This window comes from Mus caroli, chromosome 5, assembly GCF_900094665.2.
Source record: "Mus caroli chromosome 5, CAROLI_EIJ_v1.1, whole genome shotgun sequence".
In the NCBI taxonomy this organism is placed as follows: domain Eukaryota; kingdom Metazoa; phylum Chordata; class Mammalia; order Rodentia; family Muridae; genus Mus; species Mus caroli.
In genome coordinates this window covers 107,137,697-107,149,912 of record NC_034574.1, presented here as the reverse complement: position 1 = coordinate 107,149,912, position 12,216 = coordinate 107,137,697, and the positions used below count along the sequence as shown (strand labels likewise).

General features: G+C 49.2%; 1 protein-coding gene across 1 annotated transcript in view; it reads right to left on the bottom strand.

Annotated features, from left to right (window-relative positions):
• Acacb (acetyl-CoA carboxylase beta) overlaps positions 1–12,216 on the bottom strand; it is a 106,680-nt gene that overhangs the window by 58,173 nt on the left and 36,291 nt on the right. The window contains exons 3-9 of the mRNA XM_029477795.1: positions 10,570–10,702; positions 5,893–6,031; positions 4,138–4,247; positions 3,902–3,983; positions 3,071–3,169; positions 2,329–2,438; positions 2,106–2,216 (exon numbers count right to left, since the gene is read on the bottom strand). Of these exons, the coding sequence (XP_029333655.1) occupies positions 2,106–2,216; positions 2,329–2,438; positions 3,071–3,169; positions 3,902–3,983; positions 4,138–4,247; positions 5,893–6,031; positions 10,570–10,702 (784 nt within the window). The remainder of the gene's footprint in view (positions 1–2,105; positions 2,217–2,328; positions 2,439–3,070; positions 3,170–3,901; positions 3,984–4,137; positions 4,248–5,892; positions 6,032–10,569; positions 10,703–12,216) is intronic.

Genomic DNA, 12,216 nt, shown 5'->3' with positions numbered 1-12,216 from the left:
AAGTATATTGTCAGGGCATGCAACGTGTACAGGCTTAACTAAGTCCCTTTCCAGGAAGCTTCTCTTGTTGTCAGAGTCTCACTGTAACTCTAGCTGGCCTTGGGCTATGTGGACTAGTACAACTTGTACCCATGCTTCTAACTCCAGTTCCAGGCCCTCTGCTGGCCTCTGTGGGCACCATGCAGGCACATGGTGCACAGACAAACTGCCACACATAGAGGCACACGAAACACCCCTTGTGATGGTTTGTATATACTTGGCCCAGGGAGTGGCACTATTAGAAGGTAAGACCCTGTTGGAATAGGTGTGGCCTTGTTGGAGGGGTGTGGCCTTGTTAGAGTGGGTGTGGCCCCATTGGAGGAGGTGTGGCCTTACTGGAGTAGGTGTGTCACCATGGAAATGGGCCTAAGACCATCACCCTAGTTGCCTGGAAATCAGTATTCTGCCAGGAGCCTTCAGATAAAGATGTAGAGCTCTCAGCTCCTCCTGCACCATGCCTGCAAGATGTTGCCATGTTCTTACCTTGATGATAATGGACTGAACCTGTAAGCCAGCCCCAATTAAATGTTGTCCTTATAAGAGTAGCCTGGGTCATGGTGTCTGTTCACAGCTGTAAAACCCTAATTGGACACCCCTACACATAAAACTTAAGGGGAAAAAAAGGTTGCAGTTATCTTAAGCAACATAAAACCCTTCTCCCAAACGTGGCCAGGGAGGGGGAGGGAGATACAAAGCTGAAGGCTGAACTGTGTAGCTCACTGGTACAGAGCTTGCCTAGCGCTCACAAGTTGTCTCCTGCACACCTCACTGGAAAAAGAAGGCCTATCAGTACAAGTCAAATACACACCATCTCTTATGGGACTACGGCCTGGGAGTACCAGACTTGAGCGCACTGCCGATCAAAGGCACTCACAGAGAAAAACAACACAGACGCCACGCCCACATGAAAACCGAGCATCTATACACTTTAAAAGGAACCCCAAAATACCCTGTGCAAATAGGAGACCGTTTCGGAGCCACCCCAAGGCACAGACCTGCCTATCTGAAGGAAGGCTGCAAAGGAGCTGTGGGCTGTGTGCAGCCCATCCGCTTCAGAATACACCACAAGGTGGGTGTGTGGCTCACTGGCAGAGAGCACACCTAGAAGGTGAGAGACCTTGGGTCCCACCCCAGCAACCCCCCCCAAAAAAATGACCTGGGGAGGATGGCTCAGTGGTGTGGGGAAACTGAGTTCAAACCCTAGAACTGACATAAACAGTAGTGCACTTATCTGTAATCCCAGCATCCAGGGACAGGAAGATACATGGAAGCTCTCATGTTCATAGGCACCTAGCCTAGTGTGCACAGCAGCAAAAATATTGAGACAAGAGAGCCTGTCTTAAACAGGTGGAGGACCAGCAACTGAGGGTATCCTGTAGCTGGCTTTGGCTACTTTGTGGGTGATTTTTTTTCTTCCACCCTTCTCCACCCTTTCCCCACCCTTCCAACCCCCTAACACAAGAGAAGAGAAAGAGATTCCGAGTAAAGTCAAGGGTCAGAAAGGGGGTGACCCACATCATCGTTAGACTGCTTCCTGCTGACTAGGGGCATCAAGGTCCTTGGAGCAAGTTTAATCTTTGTCAAGATACCCGATTTCTTCTTGTTTTTTTTCTTTGCACTTGACTACTTAACAAAAGTCAACAAACAACAACCCTTTGTGGGGGCTAGCATTTATAGACCCTCTGAAAAGTTCCCAGGATTCCCAGTATCACACAATCGCAGAAACCATGTGCAGCTGGTGAAACCACGCCCCTGCACAAGGCAAATCATAGTTCACTGCTGTGGACAGTAGGAAGCAGCCCCACAGCCCACACCCGGGATTAAAATGAAAGCGTGTTCTTATAATATTTCTGTGTTTTTTAAAGAAACAAGCTCTCACTACAGCGCATGCACACACACACACTCAGACTCACACACACACCACAAACAATTAACAAATAAAACAACAAAACCCAGCACCTGCAAACGTGGTCCTGGCTTTAGGAGATGTCACTAATCGAAACCATCAGCCAAGAATGGACGGAAGCAACCCCAAAGACAGGGAAGGCAGGGCAGGAAGCACTCACTTGTCGGAAAAGCATCGGGAAGTCCTCTGCACTCTCAGCCTTGCGGATACCTTTCCCGCCTCCGCCTTCGGAGGCTTTGATCATCAAAGGAAATCCTATTTTTTCTGCTGCCTGGGGGAAAAGGACAGACAGACCCCTTTAGAGGTAGAACAAGTCCAACCCCAGGGTGGAGGGAAGCTTGTATCAGATGGTGACCACGCAGACCCTGCACATCTGCTGCTACCTGCAAGCCTTCGTCCACATCCTTCACACAGCCCTGCTCATAAACATCTTCCGGGACACTGATGCATTTGCCCTGGTGCCGGCTGTCCTCCGTCCACTCCACTGTGAGACCTGAAGGGGACAAAGAGGGTTGTGTCCTCCTCAGGACAGCAGGAACACAGCCCAGCGGCCACACCCCAGTGTCTCAGGACCCTGAATGGGAGTCGATGCTTAAGAAACATAGACAGGGTTACGAACACTTGAAGCTGCAGCTCAACTGTTAAAGTGTGTGTGTGAGTGGGTGTGCATGTGTGTGTTAGTGTATGTGTGTTAGTGTGTATATTAGTGAATGTATGTGTGTTAGTGCAAATGTTAGTGTGTATGTGTGTTAGAGTGTGTATGTACATGTATGTATGTGTGTGTTAGTGTGTGTGTATTAGTATTAGTGAATGTATGTGTGTTAGTGCAAGTGTTAAAGTGTGTGTGTGTGTGTGTGTGTCAGAGTGTGTGTGGGGGGGTGTGGGGGTGAGTATGAGGTGGTGGTAGTGTTTAAAGCAGGCTCTCACACTGCAGCCCTGGACTGGCCTGAGACCCACTGTGCAGCCCAAGCCTCTTGATCGCTGGGATTACAGACATGAGCTGCCACGACCAGTATATGCCCGAAGCTCCATACAAGGTAGTCACATTCTCATTTGTCTAAAATTTCCATGCAAAAGAATTTTTCAGAACACATTCCCATCACCCCGAAGGTCTGCATCCCTTACCGCTTCCACTCCAGGGTAGGGTTGGGATTTGCAGTGTCTGTGCTACGATGGTGGAGGCGATCTTGTCTCCCAGGGCCCACATGGCCTCACTGGGGGGACCTAAGGTAGCAGGAAGGGAGAATGGAATAGGGTTAGCCACTGACAGGCAGAGTATTGACTGGGTGCACGGTATGGTGGCCAGACTCGGGAGAGCAAGGAGATGGAGGGAAGCTCTCTGCCTGCTCTCCCTTGCTCAGGGGCCTTTTTTCAGCTTCCAGCATCTAGACCTGGACCTTATCCACACGAAAACCGAAAACCGAGCTCTGTAGCAGATGCAAGACTCACATTGGGAGGAACCAAGCATCTGCAGGAAGGATGCACACTAAAGGCTCAAAGAGCCAGCCCGTACGTGGCACAGTGAGCAGGCCCTACGTGACAGGACCAACTGTGTGCATACCAAATCGTCTAACGCGTCCACAAGTGAAAATCCCGAGAGCCACCGCCGCTGCCAGACACAGAGTCATTTTTACCTAACAAAAAAGTGAGGAGGCTCTGGTCCTGCAAAAAGCAGCCCAAAGATACGGCCCTCTCAGACACATGATGCTCGGGCCAGCTTGGCTGGTACCTTAATACCAACAACAGAAACTTAGCACAGGTGCTAATCACCACAGCATCACTCCATTGCAATAACCACAGTGGTTCCTGTTGCCATAGGTAACACGCACTCAGGGCCTCCCATCCCTGCCCCTCCCAAGGAAGCAAACTGATCCTGCGCCGTGAGGAAAGCATCCTCTAGCACAAGAAAGACCCTCTGACTCTGCACGTCCCAATCCGACGGAGGGCACACGTTACCTAGGAAAGCAATCTCGTGTTTACACAGCAGCTCTGGAAGTTTGGGGTTTTCCGAAGCGTGGCCCCAGCCAGCCCACACGGCCTGCAAACACAGAGAGGCGAGGCGTGAACAAGGATCTCCCCACACCCCACCTGCTGCTGCATTGCACCCAGCACACTGCTGTGTCCCATCAGGCCATCCCCATCCCCACCCCACCCCACCCCGTGGCCACCCCTGGGGAGTTGTGAACCATCACCTGTACGGGGATTCTCTTGGCAATGTCTATGATCAGCTCGACGTTGGCGTAGTTGTTGTTATTGGGTCCTCCTGGGACAGGGACGTACTGATCGGCCATCTTGATGTACTCTGCAGTTAAACGGGAGAGGGTGGGAAGAAGCAGGCAGAGAGACAAGAGCCAGTGAGGTGCAACGCATCCTGTCCTTGAGGGCAGCCCTGGGGACTGTGCGGTGACCATGGGTGTCGTCCACAAAATCAGAAGAAAATCAAGAGTTTTAGTTTTATGGCGATGGCTATGCTTTAGGATAAAAGGGAAAAGGCGGGGATGGGTACTATTATTCCTACTTAAGGCCCATCTTAATGTTTTATCATTAAATAATGCAGTGTTTGGTGGTTAGTTTGATGACTGGGTCTCTTGGAAGCCCAGGTTAGCCTCAACTCTATGAAGTCAAGGACGGACCTTGAACTTCTGAGCTTCCTGCCTCTGCCTCTCAAGGACTGGGATTACAGTAATATGCCACTTCGTCTGTTTTGTGTGTGTGTGTGTGTGTATGTGTGTGTTATAAGGATTCAAACCTAGGGCTCCATACATGTGGGGGTATCCTACTGCACGCCTTTAATCCCAGCACTTGGGAGGCAGAGGCAGGCAAGTTTCAGAGTTCGAGGCCAACCTGGTCTACAAAGTGAGTTCCAGGACAGCCAGGACTGCACAGAGAAACCCTGTCTTGAAAAATCAAAAGAACAAAAACACACACAAAAAAAGAAGTCCATTCACAATAAAGAGCAAAGGGTGACAGGGAGGGACATCACCAAGCAGTCTGCCCCGTAGATCCAGACCCAATGCGAAGTTGAAGGTTGGTGTATCAGACTGGAATTCCCCCAAATCCTGAAAAACGTCTGCAGTGGAATCCCAAGACAGGAAGAAAGCCAGAAAAAGCCACACCTCCCTGATGCTGCTTCCAGCATCAGTCAAGTAGTGACCATCAGGCACTGGGGAGGATCTAGGAAACAGCCTGACAGCCACTTTGTCTGCCCAGACTTAAGAGGGCAAGGTGTACAAATCAGAGCCAACCAGAGCCAAACCATGTGGAGAATGTCAGTGTGAGGTGACAAGAGGCCCCCGCAGGAGAGTGCCCCCTGCTGGCAATAGGCTGTTATGCCAGCAATGAACCTATATTCCTGTGCCTCTACTGTGGTATCTGTTAAATGGGACCAAGTAACAAGCAGGCTGTGTCTGTGCAGAGCTGAGCCTGAATTCCTGAGGGATGCGGACAAAGATGAGGTTGCTGGCACCAGGAAGAACATCGTGGGCTCTGAGCGGGGTGGGGGGGTGTGGGGGGGGTCTACAAAAGCACTAAAAAGCAAATTGTTGACTTTACAGTATGTTTGGTTTCAACAGGACCAAAGGAAAATAAACCACAGAGATTAACAGAAAAACAACACACCTGGCTGCAGGAAAGACAGTTAAAGAAACTGTTATGGGGAATGGAAGTGAGGTGGGTTGTAGGGATGAGAAAGAAGTAGGAAAGGAGAATGAACAAAAATTAATTCTCCTTGAAGATGCCATAATGACACCTGCTACGCTGTGTGGTGATTAAAATTTTAAAATGGATGATATGCATGCCAGCATGCAAAAAAGCACATAAGAAGAAGACAGTGAAAGAGAGCCTACAGCTCCAGGGTCCAGGAGGGACCTGTCTGGGCAGGGTGGAGGAGGTGAGGGCTGGCTGAGATGAATAGCATGGAGTTGAGCCGAGTGGTCAAGTTCAGGTACCTGCATTGGCCTTCAAATCCTCGGGCGTCACCATGACCACGAACCGGATGGCACGTTCATTACGGAACATCTCGTAGGCCCAGCGGCGGATGGAGCGCATACACTTGACCGCAGCGATGCCGTTGTTGGCGATGAGCACCTGAGGGAGACACGGGGAGAGCTGAGACATCGCCTCAGTGTCACAGAGCTGGGGCTCAAAACCTATCTCTCTAAACCCATACTTCAAACAGCCCTTCGATTTCTTCTGCATTGTCAATGCTCTGATTTGGTATTATTAAAAATATCACCGAGCACTTGGGAGGCAGAGGCAGAAGGATCTCTGTGAATTCAAGGCCAGCCTGGTCTACAGAGCAAATTCCAAGATAGATAGATAGATAGATAGATAGATAGATAGATAGATAGATAGATAGATAGATGTGTGTGTGTGTGTGTGTGTCTGTGTGTGTGTTGCCAATGGCTGCTGACAGAAGAGGTAAGAAAACCTTTCTTCCAGCATAACATCTAGCCCCAAGGCTCTGGGAGCCTGCACATAGAAATAACACTAAATGGACCCAGTAGCCCAGTAGTGTGTGTGTTTGTATTTGTGTGTATAACAATAATTACAGAAGAGGTCATGAATTTGGGGAATGGGGACACAGACAAGTTGGAGGCAGAGATGGAGACAGATACAGTGCTGTATAGAATGTGCTCACACACACACACACACAAACCTTTAGCAATAACTATACATTTTTGTTTGGTTGGGTTTCTTCTGTGGGTGTGGGCTTTAATACCCTCATCCTAGCTGGCTAGAAGTCAGTCTTCTCCTAGATGCCTTCGGAACAAGAGGTGGAACTCACAGCTCCTCAAGCCACACATCTGCCTGGACATTGCCATGCTCCTGCCTTGATGATAATGAACCTGTCAGCCAGCCCCAATTAAATGTTGTCCTTATAAGAGTTGCCTTGGTCATGGTGTCTGTTCACAGCAGTAAAACCCTAACTAAGACAATCCCCCAGTCTTGCGCGCATCCAACTCGACCAGCAAGAACAACGCTGCAACAGTATCCTTCTGCACAACTCGACCAGCAAGAACAACGCTGCAACAGTATCCTTCTGCACACGTTTATTGGGAGAGCTTGATTGTAGAGGCGAAGAGACCCCGAGCCCAGAACTGGTGCTGCTTATATAGGCCTAGTAGAGGCGTGTCTCACACCCAGATTGGTTATACACTATGCCTCATTAGCATGTTCCTCATCTGATTGGCTACTCTCTCTCAGTATCTCACAGTACCTCATTAACATACCTCATTTGCATGTCTCACATCTGATTGGTTAATCTCTCAGTACCTCATTATCATACCTTATTTGCATGTCTCACATCTGATTGCTTATTCTCTCAGTACCTCATTATCATGCCCGGGCCAGGCAGTGTTTGGTGAAAAACTTTACTGCATAAGTAAGCATTGGTCGTTTGCCCAAACTTATGTGTGGTGGCCAGCAGTAGCCTGTGCCACTCTGCAACAGCACATGTGGCTTCCCACACCCCAGCACTAAAGAAAGACCATCAGCATCTCTCAGGCCTGGAGAGATGGCTCGGTGGGCCTCTGGCTGCTCTGACAGGGGACCCGGGTTCTTCAGTTCTCAGCACCTACACAGCAGATCTTTTATAAGCATCTGTAACTCCAGTTCCAGGAGATCTAGCACCCTCTTCTGTCCTCTGAGAAAACTGCATGCACACTGCATATATACATATACATATATACATATATGTATATATGCAGTGTGTATATATACGTGTATATATACATACATGCATGTGTATATACATGCGTACATACATACAAACAAACAAACAAACAAACATGTATATATATATACATACATACATACATACATATGCTGGCAAACACTCATAATATAGAATACATAAATCTTTTGAGTTGGGCATAATGCTAGCACTCAGGAAGCAGAGACAGGCAGATCTCTGTGAGTTTGAGGCCATCCTGGTCTACACAGAGACTTCCAGGGCAGCCAGGGCTACACAGTGAGACCCTGTCTCAAAAAAAAAAAGAAAAGAAAAGAAAAGAAAAGAAAAGAAAAGAAAAGAAAAGAAAAGAAAAGAAAAAGAATCCAGGCAGAATCTGTCTAGAAACTGAAGAAAGACTTCAAGGTCACGGATATCCTTGCTACAGAATCAAACCCTGTCTCAAAATAAATAATACCCAATCTCCACAGGTAATTAGGCCTCTGGTCTCAAGCTCTGACTCACAGAGCAGTTCCGTCCTGTGTTCTCTCCCACTGCCACACAACCCTAGCCATGCTGCTAAGGCCTGGCCTCCTCAGAAGTGTGGGATGCGACCGCCTCTGTTTAACAGACAGGGAAACTCAGACCCAGTAAGCTCACACTGTGACCTCAGGCCTTGGCCAAGGCTCCTGGCTCTCCTGCATGGCCCTGCTAAGTCTTTGGGGAGCACCACTACAGGGAAGCAAAACTGCAGGGGAGCACGACTGGGGAGGGACACCCCTGGGGAGGAGCACCCCTGGGGAGGAGCACCCCTGGGGAGGAGAATCACTGGGGGGGTGAGCATCACTGGAGAGGCCCACCACTGGGGATGAATGAGTACACCCTAATGTGGCTTTCTCATTGCTAAAGCAAGGCTTGGTTCAGAGGGCTGGAGGTGGCAAGGGAAGACACATTCTTGGAGCCCCATTGTGGGGAGCCAGATCTCCACTCTCATTCCCAGGTAGAGGCTTACTCATGAAACTCCAGTACTGAGGGCAAGCTGGGGTCAGCTACTAGTCAGAAAGTGTGAGAGCCCTGGGCAGAGGCTACCTGAGGCTAGTGAGCTGTGCTGTTCTGAGGAGGAAACACCAGCCACAGTGGAGCCGGCTGCAAAATGCTACATCCATTCCAGTAGTGACACGTGTGACAGGCCCCAAAAACCTGGACACAGTCCAGAGGCGAAAAGTTCACAGAAACTTGGTCTCCTGGAAATTTGGCATCCCCATAGCTAGAATGCCCCAGATTTGTCCCTGCAATAATGTGGAGGGTCTTGCATGCTTTCTTACAGTATTTTACTGGATAAGAGTTAGAAATCTCAGGGCAAGCTACTCCCATATGCAAAAATTTACCATTATCTAGGAAGAAGGAAGATTGTGGTCTAGGGAGGAACTAGAGTAGAAGCTAAGGACTATAGAGAGCTAAGTTACACCCACACACAGGAATTAACAATGGTCTAGGGGGAAGGTGGACTATACAATAGGCTAGAATTGGAACTATGGCAAGGGCACGAAGCCCTGGCCCCTGACTTCTAAGATTAAGCTGACCTTAGGAGGGGCTGCTTTTGATCCCAATTGTTAACATTGATTTTATCCCAGTTGGTTCCAGTTAGCTTTTAAGTACACATTTCTCTGTTTTGTGTAAAAGTCACTTATAAGACTGGTGCTCACTTTGAGACAAATTACTTTCAGCTACCACACTCCCTTGTGTTCATATTTGTTTGTCACCCATTTTCGTCACCAACTCCTTGCCCACCTGTAACCAGGACCCCCGAATTTTTTCTGCAGATTAAGGGGTCTGACTGAGCCCAGTCCACCACAGCAAAACACTCTCCTAATGAGTACAAAATACAAAGTCTAGAAGTGGAGGGGTCCTGGGTTCAGTGGCTAGTACTGCATAGACTGGCCGTCATGGCATACACTTGGGAGGTACAGGTGGGATTATCAGAAGGGCAAGTTTATCCTTGGGATTTGAGGTTAACCTGGGATACACAAAATTCAAAACACAAAACAAAACAAAACAAAAAAACATAAAACAAAACAGGGACTGGAAAGATGGCTCACTGACTGCTCTTTCAGAGGTCCTGAGTCCAATTCCCAGCAACCACATGGTGGCTCACAACCATCTGTAATGGGATCTGATGCCCTCTTCTGGTGTGTCTGAAGTCAGCAATCATGTACTCACATAAAAAAATAAATAAATCTTTTTTTTTTTTTTTTTTGGTTTCTCGAGACAGGGTTTCACTGTGTAGCCCTGGCTGTCCTGGCACTCACTTTGTAGACCAGGCTGGCCTCGAACTCAGAAATCTGCCTGCCTGTGCCTCCCGAGTGCTGGGATTAAAGGCGTGTGCCACCACGCCTGGCTGCAATAAATCTTTAAAAAAAAAAAAAAAGCAATGTCTAGTTCTTTCCCAGGAGACTCTCGGTGTTTGGAGCAAGATGGAAGGAACCATCAAGCCAGGTTCAAATCCCTTCGGCTCCTCTTATTAACCTTGAACAACCTGCATCCCACCTCTGGGCCACAGATTGTCATGAACACAGGAGACATGACCAAGGGACCTGCTCACTGTAGTTCGTGGTCTCCTCTCCTCTAAGAAGCCCTAACCTCTGAAAGTGGCTGGCAGCAGCTTCACTGCTCTACCATCGACTCAGGAAGTGGCTCCACTCCCCAAAGCACTCAGGAGCCTCTTGACCAAGGCCAGAGACTCAGTCTCCCTTTCTGAGGAATGGGCTAATGCGCCCATGCTGGGGCTGGGGGAGGTGAGAAGCTCCCAAAGGCAAACACTCATTGCCCAAACAGATGTCCCAAGAGGAGGCCTCCTCCACCTCTGAAGTGGGAAGAAAAAGCCTGAAGCTGGGCTTCCAAGAAGAAAAGGGCCCGGCCCCCTCAATCACTAGCGTATAAGACGTGTCTCTACCTTCTCTATGACCCTGTTGCCTCCAAAGCGGGTGACAAACTCAGCTGGGGATGCAACGGTGAAATCTCTGTGCAGGTCCAGTTTCTTGTGTTCTCGGCCTCTCTTCACCAGATGGAGTCCAGACATGCTGGGCCTGCGGAGGAAAGGTAGCAGCCGTGAGGGAGGAAGCCTGGGGCCCCCAGGACAGAGTTGGAGCCTGGAGCTGTACGGGCAAAGCCAGTGGCCAGAGTATCATACACACACACTTGCTCACACAGTCACTCACATACATACACACCCTGCACATACTTCATACATACACCCTGTACACACACACACATATCTGGATGAACAAGAAGACTCAAGGCCAGACAGTGCTACCCTAGGAGGCCTGTACTGCTGTCCCTGCCCTGAGATAACTCAGCCCTTACTTGATTGACATGGTCCTGATTTGGGAACTTACAGCAGGGACAGGTGTCCTATGGTCAGGAAGGGGGTCCACACACTATGACTCTTCATCTTCCACCTGTCAAATTTAGTCCCTGTAGCTTCCATGAATATATTTTACAAAACTTTTGTTTTAAAGAACTCAGTACAGGGTCTGGAGAGATGGCTCAGTGGTTAAGAGCACTGGCTGCTCTTCCAGAGGTCCTGAGTTCAATTCCCAGAAATCACATGGTGGCTCACAACCATCTGTAACGGGATCCAATGCCCTCTTCTGGCGTGCCTGAAGACAGCTACAGTGTATATATATACATAAACAAAACAAAACAACCCCACCCCCACAAAAAAGAGCGCAGTACAGAAGTTGTCCTTGTGACAACATCTTTGCTTTCCTTCCTGAACATCCAAACACACCCTCCCTCCCCACCCAGGCCTGGAAATGTGGGAAGGTTGATCTAGCACCAGAGAGGTCTAACTGAAGATCACAGCAGCAACACCCTCACGCCTACCCCACCCCCAACCCACTAATCCCCCAACCCCACCCACCTCACCCCCAACCTCCACCCCATCCCTACCTCAGAGAGACTAAGATGAAGGAAAGAGTGAGAGGATTGGGATAGAGACTTAAGAGAGCCTCTGAGCCAAAGGCAATCTTCCATGTTGGTCAGGGTGCCTGTGCACGTCTGTATGGGAAACGCAGAGAGGAAGGGGACCCACCAAACCCTCTAGACTGTGGTGACCCTCATCCCTGTTGCATGATCAAATCTTTCTCCCTGGAGAGATTTGCCAGCTAAGAGCACTAGCTGCTCTTACAGAGGACTCAGTCCACAGCACCCACATGGGGCTCCCAGCTGTAACTCCAGTTCCAGGGAGTCTGACCCCCCCCCCCCTTTCTGACCTCCATGGGTTACATGCATGGTGCACAGACATATGTGCAGGCGAGCACTCATACACATATAATAAAAATAAATAGACTCTGGAGGCAGAGGCGGGTGGATCTCCTGAGTCTGAGGCCAGCCTGGTCTACAGAGTGAGTGCCAGGACAGCCAGGGCCACACAAGAGAAACCCTGTCTCGGAAAACAAAATAAATAAAAGAAAGGGAGAGAGAAAGAAAGAAAAAGAAGAAGGAGGAGGAGGAGGAGGAGGAGGAGAAGGAGAAGGAGAAGGAGAAGGAGAAGGAGAAGGAGAAGGAGAAGGAGAAGGAGAAGAAGAAGAAGAAGAAG